This window comes from Agelaius tricolor, unplaced genomic scaffold (genome assembly GCF_023055355.1).
Source record: "Agelaius tricolor isolate 1412-34295 unplaced genomic scaffold, bAgeTri1.0.p SCAF_15, whole genome shotgun sequence".
NCBI classification, from domain to species: Eukaryota; Metazoa; Chordata; class Aves; order Passeriformes; family Icteridae; genus Agelaius; species Agelaius tricolor.
Window position 1 is genome coordinate 6,625,850 of NW_027269275.1, and position 25,417 is coordinate 6,651,266.

General features: G+C 45.1%; 1 protein-coding gene across 6 annotated transcripts in view; it reads left to right on the plus strand.

The window, feature by feature from the left end:
• Window positions 1–1,119: 1,119 nt before the first annotated feature.
• TSHZ3 (teashirt zinc finger homeobox 3) overlaps window positions 1,120–25,417 on the plus strand; it is a 67,657-nt gene continuing 43,359 nt past the window's right edge. The window contains exons 1-2 of one of the 6 annotated variants that reach the window (XM_071440289.1): window positions 1,120–1,649; window positions 2,967–3,504. In XM_071440289.1, the coding sequence (XP_071296390.1) occupies window positions 3,465–3,504 (40 nt within the window). In that variant the 5' untranslated portion in view covers window positions 1,120–1,649; window positions 2,967–3,464. Of the gene's footprint in view, window positions 1,650–2,289; window positions 2,432–2,966; window positions 3,505–19,704; window positions 19,791–25,417 lie in introns of those variants that run through there. The other 5 variants (XM_071440292.1, XM_071440291.1, XM_071440293.1 and 2 more) reach the window with 5 other exon arrangements.

A 25,417-nucleotide genomic window follows, 5' to 3' on the forward strand; every position in this document is an offset into this window, starting at 1 on the left:
GTCTGGGAGCCTGTTCAAACGCAAATGCCACCACTCGCACAAATCCACGCACGCGTGCAGCCCAGCGCACCCGCGGGAGGAGGCTGCGCACCCGCGGAGCCGCGCCGGGCCGAGGGGCTCGCACCCCGCCGGGCACCCGGGCCAAAACCGGCAGCGGGCAGGGGCTCACACCCATGCCCCGGGCGGGCTCAGGGTGACACAAAGGCAGTGAAAGATGAGCAGATTTAGAGACAGGAAAGTGGAAGGAACAAAGTTCTTGCAACTTGCAACCGCCCCAAAATTGGGGATTGGTCGCTGCGGCTCGCTCCTCGCGATGCCCCGCAGCCAGCAGCTGAGGAGGATCGGGATTTCCCTGGCTTTGGAGAGGGCTCTCGCACATTTCAGAACAGCCTTTACAGGACTGCAGTGACTACACGCGCCGTGTCATTTTAATTTTGCTGTAGTTTTCAGGGCGCTCTACCAGCGCCTGGTGGCAGAGTGACCTTCCCCGCACTCCGTGCGGCGAGCAGGAGCACAGGCGCCCAGGGCTCCCGGGGCTCTCGGCTGCCGAGGCTCCCGGCCGAGCATCCCAAAGTTTGTTTCAGTCTCTCTCGCTCCAGAGCTCGGAGGAATCCTCCATGTTGCGCAGCGCGGGCCGGCACCTCAGCCCGGGGCTGGCCTCTCGCCGGCTCCGCGCTCGGTGCGGTCCTGCCGCAGCCATCGCCCCGCCGAGCCGGGAGCGCAGCCGGGCTGAGCGCCCCGGTCCCTGTCCCTGTCCCTGCCCCCGGCCGGCAGCATCCTTCGGGGGGGTGGGGGGCGTGAATTATTTAGGTTTTCTATTTCCTACTTAAAGGGGGAGGAGGGAGAGAGAATGAAGGAGCTATTAACCGCAGCCGAGCCCTGCTTCCCGAGGCTGTCTAACGTTTGTAAATACTTATGCTGCGGCTGGTCCCCTCCTCCCCGGTTAAGTTGTTTAGTATGTTGGTTATTTGTACCGAATCCCGGTCTGTGTAGTGTCTGATGTGTTGTCGTTGCAATGTGCAGCCGGGGTGACACTGATGGATGCGCCAATGGTGAGACGGACAGATGTTAGGGCGGATCTAGCGGCACGCACCGCCGCGGCGGCGAGCCCGCCCGCCCGCCCCGCCGGGGCTGCCCGCCGCCCGGCCCCGTCCTGCCGCACGGCTCACCCACGCTCGCACACTCACACACACACACACACACACACACAGGGCTTTTTGGGGACGGGGGGGGAACGTCTCGGTGTCGTCTCTTAAGCAGATCTGATCGCTCCTTCTGTGAGCAGATACTGTAACTGTGAGGAGCAACCAGCGAGTATCAATGAGATGGAACTGAGCGAGTTTGGCAGCAGAAGCGGCAATTGACAACTCACCATTTTCTTGTTTTCAAGAAATGTTTCGTTTTCCCCCAACAGTAGCAATTTCCCGGGGACTTTAGGCGACTGCGATTTTTTTTTTCGTCCTAAAGATCAGCTTAAAAAAAATCAACTCATAACAATAATAATCCAAAAAAAAAAAAAATCCCAAACCTTCTCCACCCGTCATGTAAAGTGTTTGAATTTCCTGCAACTTGAAAGGGAAGCGAGAGCCCGAGAGCGGCACGGCGGCTTTATAGGATGTGAAGACGCAACAACATCTGCACTTAGTCAGGTATTTGGAATTATCCCAAATCTCGAAGAATGGGGGCGAGTGGAAATTTTTTTTGATCTTACCGTAAAAGTGAGCTCAGCCTTTTTTTTTTTTTTTTTTTTTAATTCCTCCCCGTGAACTTAAAAAAAAAAAAAAGCTACTGGGTTGTTTGGGTTTTTTTTTTTTTTCCCCTTTCTTTCTTTCCTTTTCTTTTTTTTTTTTTTTTTTTTTTTTTTTTTTGGCTGTTGCTGTTGCCGTGTCCCGGTCCCTGCTGGCGGGGTCCCGGCGCGGGCGGAGCGGGGGCGGGAGCGGCCCGGGCCCCGCGCGCCCCCCGCCGCCCCGGCCCTCCCCGCGCCGCGCGGCCCCGCCGCCCAGGGATGCGCAATCAAACCCGCAGCACATCGATCCGCCGGCGCTCGCCGAACTGAGCGCGGCGGCTCGGCAGTGAACTTGGACCGAGAAAAAAAAAAATTAAAAAAAAAACAAAAAACCAAAAAAACTGAGAGAGAGAGAAAAGAAAAAAAAAAAAAAAACAACCTGCCCCCAAACAGGGAAAACGAGGCAAAAGTGCTCCATCCCGAAGAGCCGGGTGCGTGGGGCGCGGGCGCTGCCCGCTCCCCGCCGCTCTGGCCCCGCGGGGCGGGAGCAGCGGCTCCGCTGGCGGGGGCGCCGCCGATAGCGGCCGCCGGCCGGGGCGGCCCCGACACCGCCCGCCCGCAGGCGCGGAGCGGAGCGCGGCGGCCGCGGCGCCAGCCAGGTGGGAGCCGGCGGGCTGGATGTGCCGGCGGGCGGGCGGCGCGCCGGTGAGTGCGGCCGGGGCGGGCAGCGCTGCGGGGCGCGGCGGAGAGCCGGGGCCGCCGCCGCCGCTGTCACCGCGCGGGGCGGCCGGGATGGAGCGGCGGGCCGGGCCCTCCTCGCCGTGGGGGGCGGCGGGGAGAGGGGGGGGTCCCGTGCCCCGGCGTGGCGGGAGGCGATGGCTGCGGGGGGCTCCGGCGGGGAACGGGTGCGCGCGGGGGCGGAAAGGGAAGGGCTGCGGCAGGGAGCGGGGCGAGCGGCGCGGAGCCCGGCGGGCTGCCCTGCCTGTCCCTGCCCGGCCAGCCCTCCGCCGCCGCCGCGGGCGGCTCGGGAGACCGGCGCCGGGCGAAGTTGGGTAGCGGAGGGGGCGCGGCGAGGGGGTCGCCCCGGCCGGCGGGGCAGACCCCTGCCCGCCCCCGTGCCCCGTCCGGCGGGCGATGCGCGCTGAGTGAAGGCGCGGCCCGGGGCGGGCGGCGGCGGTGCCCCGCTCCCCCTCGGCGGAGCAGTTTGAGTGACACCGCGATCATCTCGTTTCCCTTCAAGCTTCGCCTGTTGCCGCCGCCGCCGCCGCCGCCGCTCCAGCGCCGAGCCGGGAGTGGAGAGCGCAGGCTGAGGCTCCGCCGGCTCCGGCCAAGAGATCCCCTGTCTTTATGCCGTGATCTCCCAGCCCGGCCAGGCACCGGGGGCGCAGGGCGGGGTGGGGGGGACTGCGGGCTCTCCCCAGCCCTCCCGCCCGCACACCTCTTCGGGGGGCTTCCCCTCCTCCTTCCTCCGGGGCGATTTGTCAAACTTCCCCCCTCTTCTGCCAGCAGCAGCAGCAGCAGCAGGGCTGTCCTCTCCTCTGTGCCGCCTCCTCCTCCTCCGCCGCCGCCGCCTCCTCCTCCTACTCGGCATCGTGTATGCACAGCAACAAAAAATATATCCCCGACCCAGCCCTCGCGCCGAGGCTGGAGCAGCTCACCGGATCTCTGGGGCTGAGGCAACTCTTCCCACCCCCGCGCCCCGGCTGCCCCCCCCCGCCGGCGCCCGCAGGAGCCCAGCATGCCGAGGAGGAAGCAGCAAGCGCCCCGGCGCGCAGCAGGTACGAGAGCCGCTTCCCTTCCTTCCCTGCCTCCCCTGCCTTCCCTTCCCTTCCCTCCGCGGCCGCTGGCTTCTCCTCTCGCTTCCCTCCGTCTCTTTCATAACCGGCTCCCGGCGGGCTCCGCCGCCGCTCCGCGCCCCGCTGCTGCCCCGCTGCCCGCCGCTGCCGAGGGCTCTGCCGAGCAACTCCCGGGCTGGGGGTTTTGGGGGGATTTTATTTATTTTTATTCTTTGGAGTGGGGGGCGCATGAAAGCCCATTCCCCACTTTTGGTGCCCACTTTGATTTATTCCGAACTCTGCCATCGCCCGGCTCGGTTCTGGGGTAACCCTGTGCGAGGGGCAGCGGGTGTGTGCGGGCACACGCTGCTCGGGCTCTATGGTCGGTGTCACTCCGGGGATGGGGGAAGCAGGAGGCGAATTTTGGTTATTTCCAGCCCGTACTTTGGCACCTACTTTGCTTCTCTCCTTCGTAGTCTTCATTCTTCTATATCCCCTTCCCTCACAGGCAAATGGTTTGTGAAAGCGAGGGAAAATATTCTTTTTATTTAATTTTTCTTTCCTATAAAAAAGAGAGAGGGCATGTATAAAAATATGGCACGCTGTGAATGAAGTGGCAGGGACAAAGTGATTTGGAGGCTCTGCAGTGTTAGTTGAAGATCCGAGCCCAGAACTGGTTCCTTTGCCCAACTTTTACCTTTTTCTCTTCTGCCCTTGTACTGCACTGGAGATGTCTCTGCCGGACAGACAGACCGTCCTAGCTGGTCACTTTCTTTGGTAGCCTCTTCTGTTAATCCTATTGATTTCTTATTTATGAGTCCAGAGGAGAAGCTGCAAAGTAAACCAAAGGAGGGAAAAAAAAAAAAAAAAGAAAAAGGGTCTGTGTATTGTCAAGTGACTGGTGAATGTTTCTGATAGTGCCTTTGCAATTTCCACTGGTTTCTTTTTTCCTTTTTAGAATTACTTTTCGAGGCTTTGTGCTGGTGAGGTTTTTTGTTTGTTTGGCTTGTTTTCCTTTTGCCAGAAATGTCAACTCCTGTTAAACTTAAGCAGTATTTTTTTGGAAAAGCCAAATTGAAAAGAAAACAGTAGAAGAAAAGCCCTACATAATTTTACAGTAATCCTTAGTTGGGGATATGCAGGCTGGAAAAGGTTTCCTTGGCCTGTTGCCATCCTTGATTTGATGTCTGATTGATCGCCTGTCATCTGGCAGCCTTTGATCTATTCATTCCCGATAAACATCAATAAATCACTTGCCATGGTAACGCCAGCCTCGGTGACGTCACACGTGGCCTGTCAACTCTGGGAGCGCAACTTGAGGGGTCCTGGCGAGCGCTGCCACCGCCGGGCCCGGCCCTGCCGAGCGCTGCCACCGCTGGGCCCGGCCTGCCAGGACCGCCAGGGCTGCCAGGCCCGGGCACGGACAGCTCTGCCGGGAGAGAGCCTCGAGGGGCCGGGCTGGAGCCGGGGAAGCTCCCCAGAGCATCCCTGGCAGCGCGGCTGTGCCTGGGCTTGGGACAGCGTGGGGCAGGGAGTCCATCCTGCAGCCTGGGCTCGGGACAGCTTGGGGCAGGGAGTCTGTCCTGCAGCCTGGGCTAGAGACAGCGTGGGGCAGGGAGTCCATCCTGCAGCCTGGGCTAGGCACAGCGTGGGGCAGGGAGTCTGTCCTACAGCCTGGGCTAGAGACAGCGTGGGGCAGGGAGTCCATCCTGCAGCCTGGGCTAGGCACAGAGTGGGGCAGGGAGTCTGTCCTGCAGCCTGGGTTAGGCACAGCGTGGAGCAGAGAGTCCATCCTGCAGCCTGGGCTTGGGACAGCGTGGGGCAGAGAGTCTGTCCTGCAGCCTGGGCTAGGCACAGAGTGGGGCAGGGAGTCTGTCCTGCAGCCTGGGTTAGGGACAGCGTGGGGCAGGGAGTCCATCCTGCAGCCTGGGCTTGGGACAGCGTGGGGCAGAGAGTCTGTCCTGCAGCCTGGGCTAGGCACAGCGTGGGGCAGGTAGCCTGGGTTAGGCACAGCGTGGAGCAGGGAGTCCATCCTGCAGCCTGGGTTAGGCACAGCATAGGGCAGGGAGTCCATCCTGCAGCCTGGGTTAGGCACAGCGTAGCCTGCACAGCGTAGGACAGGGAGTCCGTCTTGCAGCCTGGGCTAGGGACAGCGTGGGGCAGGTAGCCTGGGCTAGGGGCTTGCTGGACCAGGTAGTCCTGCAGGCCGTGCTAGGGGCTTGCTGGAGCCCAGCAGTGCTCCCACACTGCCTGACAGCTTCTCCGAGTGGGGTGGTTTGAGTTTAGTAAACATCAAGGGGCTTGAGGAGTGACACAAATTGTAAATAACAACGTGCGTGTTTTCTTTCTTCTCTTCTTGGACAGCCACATGGGTTCAGGCAGTGCTTTTGAAATAGGGAAATAGACTTCCCAGCGGTCTTACCCCGCATACAAACAGCTAGAAAGTTTGGAAAGTTTCTCAGTGCGGTGGTGATAGCATCTAGCAAACAATATCGTAGCCAAATACTTTGTGATAATATTTTGCTTTTCTGGCCTGTGCCATCAAATAACAATTTTCTAGAAAAATGACAGAGGTGAACTTCTCCTGATACTTGGAAAATTCTATTTTGTAATGTGAATTTAGTCCTGCAAAATCTAGATTTTCCATGTGTTTTTCCATTTTCGACTCTGCTGTAAAGTGGGCTCTCTCTGTACAGACTGGAAGAAAGTGTTTCTGCACTAAACACACATTCTGAGGTATCCTTCTCTCCCTCCACCACTCTCTGTCTCTCCCTCCTTTCTCAAGTGAATCATCCATGATACGCGATCTATCTTTCATATTTAGCAGAAGTGTAATCTCTTTAAACTTTTAGCTTTTTGATAGCCGCATTAAACATTTAGTATTGTGTATAATTGCTTCCCACTGAGATGCTGCTTTTATTGGTCACATTGGAAATGTTACTTTTTCTAATAGCAGTAAACGCAAAGGCCTTTTTTTTAACACCTTAAAAAACAGCTAAGAAATAACAGGTTAGTTAAGAAATATTCATTACAAAAACTTGACTGCAGGACTAATAGGAGATGGAAGAATGGTTTTGCTCTATCAAAATGACCCGTCAAAACGACTTTGTTTCATATTTGATTTAATTGTCTCTCTCCTGACAGGCACATTCATCAATAGCTTAATGGTCAATCAGAAGTTGGCAGAGTGAGTGCTTTCATTCTTTCCCATACACTAGCTTTGGCTTTACTTTATCAAAATGCCTCTGCCTAATGGATATGGGGGATGTAGAATGACTGAAGGGCTACTTATTTGACAAGAGTGAAAAAACAAGAACATTCATGCTGTTGATAAGTGCATGAAGATAAATAAGTGAGCTGTATGAGGTGTTTTATTTTAAGACAGAAGAAACTTACTTTTTTTTTTTTTCCCCTTTTTGGCTTGAGAGCTGCGAGTTATAAGGTTCATGACTGCTTTTGTGGCATACTGAGAGTGATGACAAATTGATTGCTTGGTACTGAGAGAGAAAAAAAGGTGGTGGTGGGGGGAGAATTAAAGATGTCTGCTGATTGGTAACTCAGGAAATCCAGTCCCCAGCAACCTTGAGAATACTCGAGAATTTTTTTTCTCCAAACTGAAAGGTCCGCTCAGCCATAAAAAAAGAAAAGTTGTTTTGCCAGCTTCATTAGTGTTCACCTAATTAGCTGTAAACCTGATGGATTCCTGACAGCTTTAATGATTGGAGATGACAAGCTCCACGCAGTGTCATCCAGCAGAATTAGGTTTGCAGCTAGTTTGATGTAATCAAGTTGATATTACACAGTCCTGGTTGCCTTTAGTTGTGCATTAACTCAATTTTCTGCTGCAGGTGACAAATGGGCTTTGGTACCTGGATAATCATGTCATAGGAATTAGGACCCTTTTAATGGTCTGGAGTAGAATAACAACAACAAAGAACTCTCAGCAGCACAGAGCTCGCAGACATAACAGACAGGTGCACAAATTCTTTATGTCTAGCCCAAGTGTTAACACCACACTGTGGAAGACTAAAGCTGTCTCTGAGAATCAAGAATCTGTAAAAATGATAATTTCACTTTGTTTGCTTTGAGACTCAGCTGAATATCATAGGTAAATTTGGGAAGGAGAGTCAGGGATTGCAATTTTATTCCTCACCTGTTAAAGCAAGAAGATAGTTAGAATTGCTGCTCCAAAGACTTTGTCATGTAAGTCAGGAGGAAGAAGGTATATTTACCAGTTAGAGGCTACTGTCTGGAGAAGCTAAGATATTGTATTAATAGAGGCCAGTCTTGTTCATGCAAACAGTAATTATCTATCCTTAAATTATAGCTTTCACTTGCAGCTTTTTTAGAAACCTATTTAAAAGATCAAGAAAATGTACTTCCTCCTGACAGAAATGACTTAATACATATTTTGTGTACATACCTTGTGAGGAGGGATTGGGAACTAGTGCTTTGCTGGAATCACATTTAGTTTACTTATTTACTTATTTATATATTTAATAAAACAGTAACAGACAACTGCACCGAGTTTTCGAGGCTCTGGGAAAAAAAAACCCAAACAAACCTGGGCCTATGGTTGTTTGTTTTGTTTTTTTTTTTTTTTGCGTAGTATGTTTTAAATCCTAGAGATTGCTGAATGCTTGAGGCTCTTCCCAACTTCTACGCTTGCATTCAAAAGCTGCACCTGGTCAGTGTGAGCACTGAAATTCACGGAATTGCTGCTTCAGAGGTGCGGAGCGCTTCCACTTCCCAGGGACTTGAGTGCTGGTGCCAGCCCTCGGCCCCTCCAGCGCGGGGCTGGGGGTGCAGCACAGCAAACAGATGCAAGATGGCACACAGGTTGTGCCGCCAGATTTCCAGGCAGCTCTGACTCCGGCAACTTGAACGCTCGCTTTAATTTATGGCAATTGCTTGCAACTACATACATACCCCAAAAGTAAATGTAGCGATAAAGTAGGCTACCTATAAAGGTACTTGCAGTGTCAGCCCTTGGTATGTTATTTGCCTCCAAACCTGCCACATATTTCTCTGTTGGGCAGAGATTCTTCCTAGCAGCAAGCTGACAAAATGATTAGTTATGGCTGTCCTCTGCTTTTTTTTTTTTTCCTCGGCAAAGTGTGAAGGAACAATGCAAAAAAAAAAAAAAAAAGAAAAAAAAAAGAAAAAGGGGCATAAATATAAAAAGGCTTGATAGATTCCCCTGAATATCTGCCTGGAAAACAGAATTTTCCAGAATCAGCTGCCATTTCTCCCATTAGCTTGACAGCTGTCAATTAGGGCTTCAGTGCTCTCCTGGGCCACAGTTTATTGCGTGCGGTTGATGTTGTCATTTTGTTCTCGGTTTTGCCTTGAGCACTATCATGAGCAGGAGTGAAATAGTCAATAACTGATGTATCAGCAGTTATTTCTTAAATTGGCTTACAAGTCTGCATTTTTCCTCTTTTTACTAAAGATTGTTTTGTAAAGTGATTAGAATGAATTGTGACTGCTGCAGGGTTATGGGAAATGCAGTGAAGCTAGGGTGAGTTAGCAGGATTAGAGTGGGTCCTTTTTGTCAGCCCTGCTTCCAGGATTAGTGGAAACTGTATAGAAACGATCACCTTCAGGGTGAAGTGTGGGGTACATTTTTAAGCGTGCTACGTGCACGCTTATGCAGAAACATATGGTGGTACAGAGTGAATGAAAAGAAATCATCTGCCAGGACGTAAAGTAACCTACGTGTTACCTCTCTGAGCAAACCTTGGCACTGCTGGCTTTACGGTGTAGTAATCCATATTTTAATCCAATGTCGTGACTGCTTCCTAGAGAATCCAAATACAGATTGTCAGATTTTAACACAGCCCTGTTTTCAAGGTGCTGCTAGTGGATCAGGTATTGAGATGCCTGAAGTGTTGCATTGTCAAGTAGGAGTGTATGTGTGTGTATGGTTATGATACAAGACCAAAAATAACATAGTTGCTGAGCAGTCGCGTGTTATCTTATCTGTGAAATACTTCAGCATCATTTACTAAACAATCTACCTCAGGTGTTTTAGTCTGATTTTTTTCTTCCTCTTCTCTCTGTGTTTGGTAATTTTTTAAAAATTTAGTTACGCCCAAATTGTGGTTTATCAGCCTTAAGTTAAAAATGAAAGGTGAATACAATATATTGTATTTGGTAACAATGATATGGACTGGTACATCCAGACAGATAATATGCAGTTGTAATTAGAGTGAATAGACAGGCATTCATTTTCAAATTCTTTGACACATGCATAAAATAGTCATATAATAAGATAAGATGACAATTTTATGTTAGGTTGATAAAGTGTCCCGATACATGCATTTAAATGTCTGTAAGCCTTTTTTTATCCAGACAGATTAATTCTAGTTTCCAGCATTTGCAGTTAGACATTAAATTAATTTTAAAAATCCCACTAAACAATGGATGCGTTGCTTTTTTGTGTGTGTATATGTCATAACCTAAAGCAGAAGGATTGAAAAAAATTTGTGCGATTGATTTTTCTTGATTTCAACATAACAAAAAAATAAAGCATGAAAATTGACTCAAAGGATTTAAAGCATAGTCCACGAGAGATTGTATTGTAGTTTTCTTAAGTACAATAATGCAGAATAGAACATTGTCAGAGCTTGAAATTGTTTGTTACCATTTTCATAAAAAGAACTGAAAGAGTTGAAATAAGTAGGGCTTAATTTCAGAGACTGTGAGATTCATCCTACTGCATTTGCCTGATTTTGCGCCTGAAAGATATTTTGGTCATCTCAGCAGAGAGCCAATCTGCAGAATTTAAACACTTCTCATTGCAGGCATCAACTTTAAGATATTTCTCAGAAAATGTTCAAAGGGGTTTTTTTCCCCTGGGGGTGGAGGGAGAGTAGGGAAAGAGTTACCAGAGGATCATAAAATATCTGAAAGCTCTTTGCCAATGCCATTACCTGGCCTCTTCGGGCTGTAAAGGGACAACTCCTCAAGAATAATCTAAGTTCGTATTTTAGACTTAATTATAAATTATTAATTAACTCTGTCAGGACACATGTTATTAATTATGACTCTCTTTTCTTCGTTCAGAGCAGCTGTTGGGAATCACGTAAGTTGACTGTGCTCGTTGGTGTGGGAGTTTGCCAGTGAGGAGGCTCCATGGGCGGCCCGCCTCACCTCCGGCTGCCATCCCTTGGCGCGGCTCCGCCCGGCAGCGCTGGCAATGCAAACAAGTTCTGGGGCGGCCCGGTGTGCTCGCGCTCAGCCACCATTGTCACAGGGCTGGCTTTGAGGTCCTGTCCATAAATAATTCCCCTTTATAGCAAGGCTCTGTGGTGCTGGGGAGGTGGGAAGGGCGGCGGCCAAGCCTTGGCGAGGGGGAAGCCAGGAGGTTTCCCTGCCCTTCCGCCAAACTCCCGCCAAACTTGGCGCACTGGCACAGCGCTGAGGGCTGCTTTGTAATTCGTTTGGAATGATCCAAATTCATTTACTTTTGATATTTCCATCATTAAATTGAGCCCTCTGTTTCGGTTTCTTATGTGTTCTTTGCGGAATGCATGTTGCATAAAATAGGCAATTTTTAATGAACAATTTAATGTAAATGGGTTCTGAATTTAAATTAATATTAATGAAGCTTTGAGTGAATTTATTTTGCATACGTAAAGGCTTGTAACTCTTTCACTCATACACTCTTGTCTTTATGTACTAACACATTGGTTAGGTGAATTGGCTAGTTTCCATATTTTGTGATTAAAAACTCTAATGGATTTTACATGGATATTTGTGCTAGCGCAGCTTTGCACAGGTTACTATTGCTAGTAAAAAACGTACCTGCCTTGATTCAGATTTCTGTAGTTAACATTTCACTGTTACCTCACAGTTTCTGTATGTTTCTTCCTACTTTGGTTTCGCCTTCATGCTTAAAGAAAAAAATACTCCAACAACAGTAACCACAGTCAAGATGTTTTCTTTCTTTGGCTTACCTCTAATGCATTATGTATTTCGAAATGATGGGATGTTCTATAATTAATTCTGTTAGATGTAATTGCTATAATCACTTTGATGCTACACATAATAAAAGTAATATGGTAAGCATACGGAAAAATATAAACACCTTATTGTAACACTTTTTGTAAAATTCTTTAAAAAATCTTGTTCGGAGCGGAACCTCTGCTTCTGTATTTTGTCAGAGCTAAGATTTTTTTTTTTTAAAGTACATTACTTTAGTAAATGAATTAATTTCAGATATTGAAAAGATTTTGACAGGCAGGTTGTCTTGTATGTGCGTGCGAATATCCCTGACTCTGTGCGGTACTAAAGATGTAGTTCATTAAGAAGCCAATCTTCAGTGTGGCTACAAGTGAGACATAAATATCACTGTGCATTTCATGAAATGAGAGACAAATATGTACATTATATCAAAAGCCAGGACATAGGAAATAACACAGGAATGGAACTGTACAGTGGAAAGCTTCTTTGTAGCGCAAAATTATGGGAAATATAAAATGTATGAAAGGTAGCATGTAACTAGAGAGGGAGTTTTTCAGGCATGGTCCCAAGTGGGAAAAAGACTACAGAAGGTGATTTCCCTCCTCCTGCTTTTTTCTTTTTTTTTTTTTTTTTAACAAGTAGCTTTGAGTTATTGTTTGCAAACACAGTTTTTGATAGAGAGGAAATGAAAAAAATATGTGCAATGGGTTAAGCTGTGTAGCTGATATCCTTGATTCTGTAACAAAAAATGTTAATATGGCCATAGTTCTTAATTAGTTGCACACAATACTTAATGCTGCAAAGGTCACTTGGTTTTATGGTCCAGCTTCGCCTATGAATTTGTATGTTTCCTCCCAAATTTATATTTCTCTCTCATGTATTTTCTAAGCAATTGAGTGTGCAAATTGTGGTGAAAATGCAAACTAGAAACAGGATTAGAAAAAATACATTTAGCTTGGACAAAGAAGAGATTTTATTTAATTTTTTTAAATTTTTTTTTTTTTTGCTGGTGTTATTTTCAAATAATGCACAGCTTTGCGTGGCGAGCAGCAGTATTACATTTAACTTCTGTAAGCTGAACAAACAAACCCTGACCAAGCTCTCGCTGGATTGTTCTGGGGAAGAACAGAACAGGGTGCTGTTTCTGAGTGTCTCTGGGACTGGGCTCGCTGCCGGCAGCCCTTTCCCTGCTAGGTCAAGCCTGTTGCTGGAGGGCCAGATCGCAGCAGGGGCCTCCAGGAGGCTTGGCCAGGCTGCTCCAGACTGGCAGCCATCAGTCATCCATCTGTGACACAGAGTCTGTTTTTGATGGCAGGGATGATAAAAGGCCTGGGAACTGTATAGGCCCTTGTAATCAGGGCCAGTGCTGACATCCTTCTCAACTTTGACAGCTTCTTCCTTTTCTCTCTTCACCGCCAAGACTGTCTCAACTGGATTTTTTTTTTTCCTCTCTCTTGTTTCATGTACTTGATCAGTCTCAGATGCTGGGAATTATTTTTTTCTGGAGGGAGGAGGAGTGTTTCTTTTGGTTTGTGGGTTGGGCAGGTGTGAGAGGAAGTCTGGTTTTTTTTTTTTTTTGTACTGTAGGCCTGTTGCTAATTAATGTTCCTCCATAAGATTCTGTCGGAGTTGAGTAATGTTTTTGATCTTTATGCCTGATAACTGCATACTTAATGAGATTTCAAAGCTGTGAGTGCAGCTCCCTACAATTATTGACAGATGCCTTTTCTTTGCCATTGGGTTCAGCTTCATAAATCCTCCTGCAGTAATGAGGTTCAGAAGTGCCACCCTGCCAGTGAGCTAATGAAAGAGGGGGGGAGGGAGGGAACAGCTCATGCCTGCCTGACACATTTTTTTCCTTTAAAATTTACTATGCAGATGTCAAGCTGTGGGACGATTACTTCAAACATGCTAATTTTTATCTTGCTTTTGTGTCAAGCCTGCATGCCATTTTTCCCCCCCAATAATAAATAAAAATAGAAACCTCAACCTATTTAAATTTTATCATGGATCATAACTATTGAAGACTTTGATATATGTGTGTTCTTTTGCAGTTTCCAGTCAGTGGAGCAGGTTTTTGAAATCCGAAGGGCAGAGAGAGGTTAAAAAATAAAAATCAAGGGGGGGGAAAGAAAAAAAAAAGGCAGCGAGCTGCCTCGGCCGCACGTCAGCCTGCCCTATCCGTGCACTTGAAACATCGGAGATTTCATTTTAGAGTTCTGAAACTAAATCCTGGTGGAGAATAGCCGCACCATGCCAAACAGTCGATTTCCTTTTCAGCAGAGCCATACATCACTGACCCACCCTTCCCTCCCGACAGAATGACATGTGTCATTTATCACTGGCCCTGGCAGAGCAGAGCCGGGGGGGCCCGGGCAGCTCCCGCTCCGGCGGTGCTGCTGCTGGATGTGCTGGATGTGCTGGATGTGCTGGATGTGCTCCGGCCAGAGCGGGGCAGGGAACGGGAGCGGGGCCGGGAGCGCCCGGCTGTGCTGGGGGCACTGCCACGCTCACCGAGGAGGTGATGTGCTCTCATATCATCTGCTAAGTCACCTTCTTCAGCCCCCTGAAGGTTTTTCCCTCCGGTATTCTTTCTGTCTCTTCGTTTCTCTTTTTTCCCCCCCCTTTTTTTTTTTTTGAGTTTGGCAGTTGGGACAAACTGGCTGACACGTATCATTCAAGCAGCACCAGCTTGCTGGGGGTTGTGTAAATGAATCTGGGAGCTCTTGGTTTCACATGATTCAAACGTGCATTATTGAAGATGGATGTTCCTTAAAAAAAGATTGATGATGGATATCAGGCTTATAGTGCCATTTATCATTTTGAATATTATTTAGACTTGCCGTGTAAAGCTGTAACTTGAGAGTTGGATGAGCTGGGACAGAATGGAGGCCTCGGCGTGCACGTTGTGATTGATGGCTTTGCTTTCTCATTGTTTGTTACCAGATACTCGCCGGTCATTACAGGAGTGCCTTACAATTGTTTTAGGGGCTGGATTTCCGTGTGTGTATGTGTGTGTGTGTTTGTACAACAGGGAGAGGGACAGGCAGAGGCAGAGTTAAGTTTTTAGTGGGAGCATTTCAGTAATTGTAAAGAATGTAGACAAAGCCGTGGCCCGTGCAAGGATGCAGGCAGCCTTTTGCATGAGCACAGAGACTTGCCGTGTGTAACACTAAAATACAAACAGGACTGTGATTATCCAGTGTAACACTGCCAGGCTTTGCCACTTCCACTATAAAAATGTGCTTGTGAACAGATTAATACACTCCAGCTTCCTTTTGCTAACAGGATGCACCTTTTATTTTTTTTTCTGGGTCCCAAATAATGGCAAAGGAAAGAAGGTTCTAGGACACAATTATTTCAGCATTCAGATATTTCTTTCCCACCCACGCTCTTCATGCAGGATTGTGAATCCTTGAGCCTTGGTGTTTGCTCCCAAGTGTCCAGGGTGCTCCTGGAGGGTGGATGGCCTGGCTGTGTAAGTAGTGAGGGCAATCCCTTCCCTCTTTGAAGCACTTTTGCTGGAACCAGGACACCCCCACCTGCTGGAAGAATTAAGGAAACAGCTTTTTATAGGCAATTAGATCTTTCCTTGGAAGTGCAGGCAGGGACTTTCGGGAGGTAGACACTCCAACAATGGAGCAGCCTCAGCAATATGCAGGGCCAGAACTTCAGGTGTTGGGCTGTTTGTGCCCCTTCAGGCAAGTGCAATACCCAGCCTGGTTGAACTTGTTCTGAGCTGACAAACTATTGACTGTTCCTTGCCTGGTGCATCCTACAAAACTCAAATGATTTACAGGAGCAGTAGGTAAAATGAGACGAGAATTACTTTGTTGGATCAGTCTTGAATTTGCACAGGTAGCTGGTGTTTTTGAAACACTGCTTGTCACATCAACTTTTTCTTTGATTGCAGGATGCCCTCCTAGCAAAAAGGAATGACAGCAACACTTAATAAACATTTAGGTTAAAATGTATTTTTTTTTTTTTAAAGCCAGCAGTGACCTTATATGTGTTTTATAGAAATGAGTTTTTCAGTTCCATTTACTTTTGGTACACTCAGTTGTCAAAAGTAAGGAGAATTCAAGTTTATGCCCTTCATTCAAGTCTAACACCATGAAAAAACTGAAAAAACATAATACTTTTTATAAAGCCTTCAACAGTATAAGGTAAAACTTTGCTCTGTTACTCCTGCACTTGTGTAACGCAGTAGGTAATTGAAGTACAAGTGCCAATTTGCTGTAACAATTGTAAACACACCTTGATACAAATGGCATCATTGCATTCTTACTGATTAGAAAACTTTGCTATTAATAGACACAAAGTCCATTTCAGGTGTAATTGGTAAGGAGCTGAGTGCACTCATGGGAAGAAACCTTGTTTTGTTTTTTGTTCGCTTTTATTCTTATCCCTTTTTTCAGTTTTATAGCTGGAGACATGATTTATTGCAGCCATCCATCTTTGGGGCTCATCCATCACATCCTGGTTGCTAGGCAATCATGGCAGCAGCTGTTTGCTTTGAATCAGACAGAAAAGTTGTCAATCATCAAAGGCAGGTGAATAGCATTAGAAACACGCTATTGTCAGACGGAATAATTAATCAAAGAGAGAAAAGATAATTAAAAAGATATGACCCTTGCAAGTACTTGCTCTGGGTTGCCTGGAAAAAAGAAAAACTGCCTGGTCTTTTCTAGACACTTAAGCAGCTGAGGGCTGATAAAATATGCACTCTGCAGTGCATAGTTTTTAATTAATTGAAAAAGGTTCAACATTCAAAGACGATGCTGGAGAAAAGTCTGATTATGAGCATAAGTAATATTTATTGTTTGCATGAAAGGCTTGACATGGAGTTCTAACTTTCTGTCACAAATCTCCTGCATGCTTGCACTAAGCCTCTTTCAGCTTCACTATCTTTGCTGGCAGTTACTGGAGTGTGTGGTTGGTCTGTCCAAGTGAGGGTCCTACGGCTTTCATGCAGCCTTTTCATCCTGGGCCACCTTTCCAGGGCATTGTCTCCTTGGCTGTCCCCTGCAGCAGAGTTGGAGTGCACGAGCTCTGCCATCAGCAAGGCAGGCAAAGCTCGGTGGGGCTGCAGCACTGCCCTTTCTTCAGTACAGGAAAGGTGTCCAGGCAGCACCTATCTCATTTCCAATCAGCCTGAGGAATAGCAGGCTCCTGTGAGCCCGTTCTGAACCCTGATTTTCCAGCAATTTTCCAGTTACTTGTAGCTGGGATGATGAGAAGGCTGCTGCAAAGCCCGGTTTTTGACTCCTCCAAGTTTGGGTGTCCTGGCAGTGGGTGCAGCAGAGCACACCCAGCCCAGGGTACACAGGAATGCACTTCTGGGTAGTAAAACAGCTGGGCACAGCTGGTGCTGCTGCCAGCAGAGCAGGGCTCGCTGCTGCTGCTGCCCAAAAGCTGGGTCTGAGGCTGAAATGTGGCACAGCATTTTTGTGAGAATGCAATGTCTTATGATTGACTGCTGGGCAAAATGCCCATGTAGTCCAAAAAACCCCAACTTTGGTGTTTGTTCAGGCTTTGAAGGAGTCTGTGGATAGACTGATTGCAGGAGAACACAGGTATGATGATTGCATTAGCAGTGTTTCTTTTTTACAAAGTATTTTGCAAGTAGTGATGCAGAAGTGGCTGCCACGCTGCCCCTCTGTATTTTTCTACTTTTGTTTTCATACTCCCTTTACCCTGTTTTCTAGAAATGAACAAAGAAACTTCAAGTTTCTGCTGCCAGGAGAACAAACCCCTGCTTGCTTTTAATATCAAAACTAGATATTAGTGTTGATTATCAGCAAGATTTGCAAGGATACAGGCTGTGAAATACTGGGAATTTAAACTGCACGATGAAAACCTTGTGCACTGTTCTGCACACACCATCCCTTTCACACTGGCTGATGCCTCCGAGTGTTCTTTGCACAGCTCTTCGTGTCAGTGTGTCACAAGCAGCTCCTCTGCTAATTGTGTGTAGCCTGTATCACATTTTCTGCTCTCACACCCTGTTTCACTTGTAATCATTCCAGTATTTACTTAGAGGAGGAGAGAACAGAGCTCAGAAGGAAACGGGGTGCCATCTGAGTGCTGGGTATGACACATCTGCTGCATAGAGCTATTCTTCCAACACTGGGGGCAGGAAGCTCAGGCTGCAGCTAGCTTGGATCACTTGGAGAGATCTGTGTCCTCAAGTAACATTTCATATTAGTGATTCCTCAGAACGTCATGTTCACCAAAGTTTGTGTGAGAAATTTAAAAAAAAAATCTCTTTAAAAGCATAGTACTGCATATTAGCATTAGCTTGAGAAATATCATCTGTGCACTGCACAACCAAAGTCAGCACCCCCTTGGCTGATAGCCCAGCACTTCTATGTAAAGTTAGGATGTTGTCTGGAGTTGCTGGCAGGTATTTTTTTTTTAGCAGGACTAACTCTTTTTCTTCTATATGTAACAGTAATTCAGGCTGACATATTACTGGCATTTTTTGTCATAGGTGAGTGGGCCCTGTGCCTGTGCAGGGCAGGTGGGGGGTGCTTGTGTACAGGAATGCAGTGCTTTCTCTAGCACATTCTGTGCATTAAATAAATGTGGGATAGCCATGCCAGCATGGGAGGTGACATGTTTATGGCTAAAGAGCTCTTTCCTTCTTAGCTGGGAAGCAGATTTGTCTCCTTTTCACATATCAACACCTCTGATACCTTTTCAAGTATTTGCTGTATTTCAGATCTGCTGATCACTGTTTTATTTACTGATAGGGGAACTGTGGCAGTGGTTCCCTAATGGAGGGATATATAGTGCTGACATCAAGGAAATGTTGGCTAAGAGACACATGGATAGATGGCTGCATGTTGGACTATAGGTGTTATTCTTAGTCTGATAGAGACTTTTTAGCACATTGTGTATGAAAGTTCCTGTAATAATGCTTCCTTTTGCTCATCAAGGTGAGATGCATCTTTTCCCTCTTATTTTTTGCCAGTCTCCGTTCCATGCATGGTGTTGAGGGAAGCTGTTCCTCATTCACAGTATTTATTGCACAGTTGAAAGAGTTTGGATCCTATGAAAGGGTTTTTCTGTCCTAGCCTCTTTCTCATCCTTCCCCATATGCAGGCTGCTTTTGCAGTTGTGTAGGGAAAACTGTTTAGAAACTTGAAATACCTTGGTACTGAATATGGTAAAGCTGCATTGCCTTTTTGTTCATATGAAGTGAAAAATGGACAGAATATGTCAAACATTAACACCGGCACAGATAGTAAACTGTTTTGCTTTAAATGGTGGAAGAATGTGCAAAGGGAGTTTAAAATAAACAGTCAAATAACAATCAAGCATTTGCCAGTGTTTAAGTCACTGTGTGAAGTAGAATGTAGTATGTCAGTAGGAACCACTAAGTTACATGGTATCTGTATACTGAGAAAAATATTTCGAGGAAAGATATATACATACATATAAATAATAAATAAATAAATAAAATATATATATATATATATACACACACACACACACACACACACACACACACAGACATAATGTGCTTGGCTGAATGTGAGCTGGGTAAATGTGCAAGGCTTCCCTGAGCCCGTGCCCTGCCTGTTCCAGGCTGTGACACTGCAGCTCTGTGCTCAGGTCTGTTCTGCTCTCTGCCAGAGATCCAGGGCATCTCTCACTGGTTTCAGAGACCGCAGTGTCCATGAAGGATGGAGGATATGCATTTCCTTTTTGAAGCTTTCTGATAGAAGAGAGACTTTTTATTCCACATTTTTAAGGTTAGTTGTCCTTTTTATTCCTTTCAGTGTAGCTTGCTGTTGCATCTCTTATATGCATGGTGATTTTAGAGCTTCAGTCCTACCAGCCTGTGAAACAGAAATATTTCTTATCTCCAGTTTTCAGTTTGTCAGCAGTGTGCTTAAGAAAAGTCTTCTGCAAGCTAAACCTGAAGCTTGGAAGATGTCCTGGTGTTCTCTAAGTGACTGTTCTTTGGTGTCCAAGCCACACTGCAGTGAAATTCATAAAATACATTTGTATACACTTACTTATATGATGAGAAATACCCTGTTTTATTCAGCATGTTTTCTAGGATACCTCTTCAGAAATGACTGGGGTAAAAGATAATGGTTTTACTGTCGTAGGTGCATGATGACTAACTCGTGTCAGCTGATAATCCAGGAGCAGAGCCAGATGGCCTTGGAGGTAGGGAATCATCAGATAAAAGCCATCAGGCAGGGCACTGCTTTAATCCCTAGGGTAACTGTGGAGGAAGGAGCAGGGTTGGAAATGCCTTCAGGAGCAGGGAAGGAAGAACTAGAGCCATGCAGAAGAAAAGACTGGTAGGTAGTGATCTAAACCACTCTATGGTCCCTAAAATAGAAATACCTGAATTCATGTGTTACTTTCATTCATTTGCCTTCAAAATAATGTATACAACTGTGCTGTTGTTTTAGAGTTAAACATATGCCTTGCTTTCTAATTAACCCCCAAATCCCTTTGCATTTGCCATATTAATTTAATTAGTTTGGGCATAAGAGTACAATTCTGGCAACCACCTTAACCTTGTAAGTAAAATAGAGAGACATAAACCAGGTGGGCAAAACTGGGTTGGGCTTGCTGCAAATTTTAGTGAAAGAATATTTGAAAAGTAGAAGGTAAAAGAAGTAAAAGAAGAACTTGAGACAGCAAAGACAGTGTGTGAGTGGGTTTTTTAACTGCTGAAATGTATCATTTACCCAGGATACCTTGTCTTCCTTTGTTTTTGCTCTGGGCCTGCAATAAAATGCTTCCTATCTATATTAGTTAGAAAATAGTCCGATGTAATATATGAGAATAGTGGTGCATTATTTCCTCGTGCTTATATGTTTTCTGTGTAAAATACTCTAGCAGCAGTGAAATCTTGCTGTGTGATTGCATTTCATTTTGAGATGGTTAGCTGAATAAGCAGGAGGACAAGCAAGCAGTAAGCTGAATGAAGAAAAAAAGAAATAAAATTTTACAGCACATTCTTGTTGTAGGAGTGTGCAACACAAAATTGTGTGACTCAAATGCTCAATCTGGTCTTCATGATTAAGCAATAAACAAATTACAAAACAAAGTTATCATCCTTTAGAAACTTGTGCTCAGTCGTGAAAAAGTCAGGTATTTAACATTTCTCAAAGGAAAACATCTTTTGTTACTTGATCTTCACTGGCTGTGTTTTTTAGCTAACAATAGCATGTGTTTGCATTAGGCTACAATTAAAAACTTCTTTTATAGACACTGCAAACATTTTATATAGTTGATTTACTGAAGGTTGATAAAAGGAAATGAAACAGTTAAATTTTGTGTTAAAATGGGTGTGATTTGTTGTAAGAACTGGAGGATACACTTTATGTGAAGTAGTTGCTTACTTTGCTGAAGTAGAAATGTCTTTGTGTGTTGGGTGTTTGTGTCACACCCGACATAATGGAGTTCTCATCCAGAAGTGAGTCTTCTCAGTAGCAGCACTGGAAACATGTAAAAATATTAATGCTGTGGATTCCCCCAGATTGTGCTGCTTACATCCAGCAGAGATGTCCCTGTGTGATTTTTTTTTTTTGTGTAAAAACTGTGTGTAATAATTATTGAAATCTGTCAGATCACTGGGAGTGTGTTCTACTTTCCAGACAAGATTCCCCACAAAAAAAAGCTTTAAAAAGGCAATTTCTCAAGCTAAGGAATTTGCATTGCCGTGACAGGGATCCTGCTTGCATTCAGGGGGGGAAGGAGGTGTTCTGTCCTTCCTTGGGTCCACACGAGTGCTGTGTACAGCATCAGCTGATGACGTGGGTCAGCCATGGAGGGTGGACATGGACGCACATGGTGTGCTCTGCAGAGCTTCAGTTCCTGTCCTGAGCCTGCCTCCCTGTCGCTGTGGGACATAAACCTGGAGGGAAGCTCTGAGGAGGGGCTGCCCAGCCCTTCCCAGGTGCGCCTCTGTGGCCGTGCCCTTCCCGGCACACGCACAGGGACATCCCAGTGCTTGCCAGGCAGTGCCTTCCAGGGTCCTGCTGCAGGGGGATCGCAGCCTGGCCTGCCCTTCTTGGGGCTTGTTGTATTTCCAGGTTCTCCACAGACTGACCTGGTTATTTACAGCTTGAAGCAAAGGTTTGGAGCGGTTGGTACTGCTGCGGGCTGTCCTTCGGAGTAAGCCACGGATGCTTCCAGCGCTTGTTCTTGTTCAGACCCAGTCCAAAGCCCACTGAAATCAAATATCATTCTTTTACTGACTCTATTGGCTTTCACTGAGATCTGTAGTGCCAGTTTAAGGAAGAGAATTTCATCTGTGTTACCTGATAATTTCTGTTGTGCTTCTGCTCGTTGTTGATGTAGGGTAGGCCCTGACGGGTTCTTGTAGAAGGTTCTTAGCTGAGTTCTCAACTTGTCAAGTAACCTTTTTTGTGTTAAGGAATCTGTAAGAATTTGGGAGTAGATGCTAAGCAGTTGTTTTTCTTAAAAGGAATGTAAGTACTACTGATGTCTCAATCAACAATGGAGATTTTTGTTTGATGGCATTCAATTAGGTGGAGTATTTTAATCTGTTTTGAAATAATTATACAATTACTAATGGGATGCCAAGAAACTTTTGTTAATATTCAGAACAGTATTAAGTTATAAATAGACAATGTTATCAGTCAAGTGTCTGTATCAATAGGTAACAGCATTGTACAAATTTGTCTGTTGATTCTATTCTAAAAACACACTCTTTATCCTTACTCTTTTAGTGCAAAATTACATCTCGTTATGGATAATATGTCATGTCTCCCTAAAAATGTGATCTTGATTTTCATCCCATGATGATACTTTACTCAATAAATCAAAATCTTCCTCAACAGTTAGCAACCAACTTATTTAACGGTTATGCCTGAGATGTTGATACAGGGAATTTAGCAGTTAACAGTGTTTATACATTCCAGAAGCATTAACAGGTTGGGTTATACTGGAATCCAGTAAATATCCGTGAAACACGTGGGAGAGCGATGCGCTCTGCGGGCTCGGAGCGCTCGCCTGCCAGACATCTCGTGAAATACCAAGAGCAATAATAAAGTTTGTAATGATGATATTGTCAGGAGCACACGTTGCCTGCTATCACCGACAGGGAGGGAGCAGAGCCTATCGCCCGCTGTTTAGACTGCGGCAGGAGAACACTACAGATGTTCTTATCTTCTGCAGATAGTTTTGTCCTGAATCAGTGGGTTTTACACATTCTTGTGTACGAAAAAAAAAACGCTCTTCACCCTCAGAGTAGCTCTGAAGAAAATAAAAGGAGGATAGTGTTTGTCTCTGTCAAGGTTGTTTCCCATTTCTGCAGTCAAAGTTCAGCAAAATATCCCTACCAAATCTCTAATTTTCCCAGTAGCTTTTTGCCTTCGGTTGCTGCTTTTCCTTTATTGCAGTCTAAAATGGACATTCTGCTAAAATGAGTAGAAAATGCCATTTGCTAGCTACAGTCTGCATGCTCACAGGCAGTCATATGCTGGCTGCCTTGTACCTGATCTGTTTAGCAGCTGCGGGGTGGATAACCCCAAAGCAAGCCAGGACTTCTAAAGCTACTACTGGTTTTTGGTCTCTGTGCATATAGATGACATTTTCTCAAAACATGCCTTCAACAGAGTTTTTTACTTCTGTTCCCTGTGACAAAACATGGCAAAGAAAGAAAGAACATAAATTCCAACTACAGTCTTGAAATTTGAAGTTGCATTTTAGCCACACTACACTTGGTATTATCTTTGTCTTTTGGTGCTTGCATCTATGTAAATTACATTAAAAGTAAGATGAAAGCATTCATGAAATATCGGTGACATCAGTGGAAAAAAGATGAACAAGCTATTATGAGAGATGAAAAATAAAAAAAAATCTTTAATTTGACAATGAACTGAAATCCACCAACTTTATGACATGAGAATATTTTTAAGAAATATTCCCTTAAAGCTTTGCTGTGGCCATGCCCTCAATGGCATCTCCAGTCTGTCAGCAACTCCATTGTAAAATCCTCTTATGAGGATGCAGCTTTATATTGTTACCTAAACTTCTGTTATTGGAATGTTGAATTAACTTGCTTTGCCTGAAAGCAGGCACACTTTTTAAAAGAGCTACTTGTTTAAACTATTTACGTTAACAAATTGTCATAAATGCATTCTTTGATATTCAGGTTCTCCTGTTTTCTGAGGCCTACTTATTAAAAACTATTTCACAAAACCTGCCTTCAGTCAAAAGTGTCTGGTAAATGCTGGTATTTTGAAGCTTAAATATATCTTCATATCCTACTTAGTAATATATATATTTATCATATTATTATGTGTGTCTTTCATGGATGCTAAACTTGAAACCACAGAGATGAATTCAGACATCAAAACTAGGAATACTTGGTTTTAAGAAACCTAACTTTTTATACATTTACATGCATTTTTTTCTTGGGAAAAAATATTGCAGTGAGAGATTACGTTCTTGAAATTAGATTAATTCATAATCTGTCAGTCTATGCACCAAAATAGTGATTTTTCAACGTAAATTTTATGAAGTGTGAGAGAGTATTGGTACTCAGTGAAATACATAGTTCCCTTATAGTAGTCTTATAAATGTTTTTGTTCTCATTCATATTCATGCCTTGAAAACATGTCTTTGAGGGCTTTCTTACACACACTGCATATGCAGAATATACAGTTTTTAGCCCAGTGTAGCTTCGTGTTCGTGTCTGTTCATTGCCAGCCAAAGGAGGCTGGGGTCTTAGGAAAAAACAACATAATTTTTTGCTTTCTTTTTTCCTGAGGCAGAATGAAACTAGGCAGGGAAATTTAGTAAAATTTGGGATCTAACAGGGTTGTATTTATCGCTCAGTACTGAAGGGATTGTCAGGAGGAGGGAATCCCCGTCTGTATCCAGGCGGCTGTACCAGAACATTGAGCATTATATTGCCAAAGGAGCCTGAATCCCAGTCAGGCTGGCTCTCTGTGCAACTGGCAACTACAGAGCTTGCCAGGAGAAACAACCCTTGGAATATCTGCTTTACTTTTTGTTTGTTTGTTTTGTGATTATTTTTTTTTTATAGTAAGTGCTATGATTTTGAACTTTCCTATTTTGACAGTGCTTTGGTGGTATGTCCAGTTCTGTGTTTAAAAAAAAATTAGTTTTATAAACAATGCTGAGAAGTAGGAATTCCTGAATTTTCTCTAAAGGGAAATCAGAGTTTTGTATATCTTAGTTTTCAACCCATAATACAGGGGCTAATGGGAGATAGAGAATAAATCTTGCTTCACAAGAAAAATCTGAGAATTAATGCTTACAATGTACAGCTTTGTAATGAGACTGATATGTAGGTGACACTTTTGAGGTGGAATTTCTAATTCAGTTTTTGTTTTGCTGTATGTGTTTAGCCTTTGCTGTGGTCTGGAAGTTTGTTCTTTATCTTCAGTCATTCAATCTAAGAGAAAGGCAGTTAAAAAAAAATAAACTTGTATTTTTAAGCTGTTGAAGGAAGGAGTCTCTTTTTTAAGTTTTACAATTCAAAAACCGAAGTGGAAGTTAAACAGCTGCAAAGAAAAAAGAATCATCTTAATAGTCAAGTTATTCTAAATTGAAAAGGAAAGAAAACAAACAATCAAAAATCCTTATCAAGTTCTTTGGGAAACAGAAAAGGAGGAAAAAGTCTAAGGAAAGCCAAGCTGGCTAATGTTACAGTTGTCACAATTACTCATATCCTATGCTAAAGCTTGAGGAAGCTAGGTAAAAATGAGCCAAAACTGGCCTTGGACCTCGTGCCTATGGCTTCTGCTCATGTCAGTGTTTGCATCTGAGTGTCACTTTCAAATCTAGCCCAACTCTTCACAAAAAGGTATTTTAAATCATGTATTTCTAAAATAAAAGATGAAGTCAGGTTCTGCATACTGTGTAAATACAGAAATGGAATTTTTTTTTCAGATGTAGGCAGAAAATTGCAAGGAATATT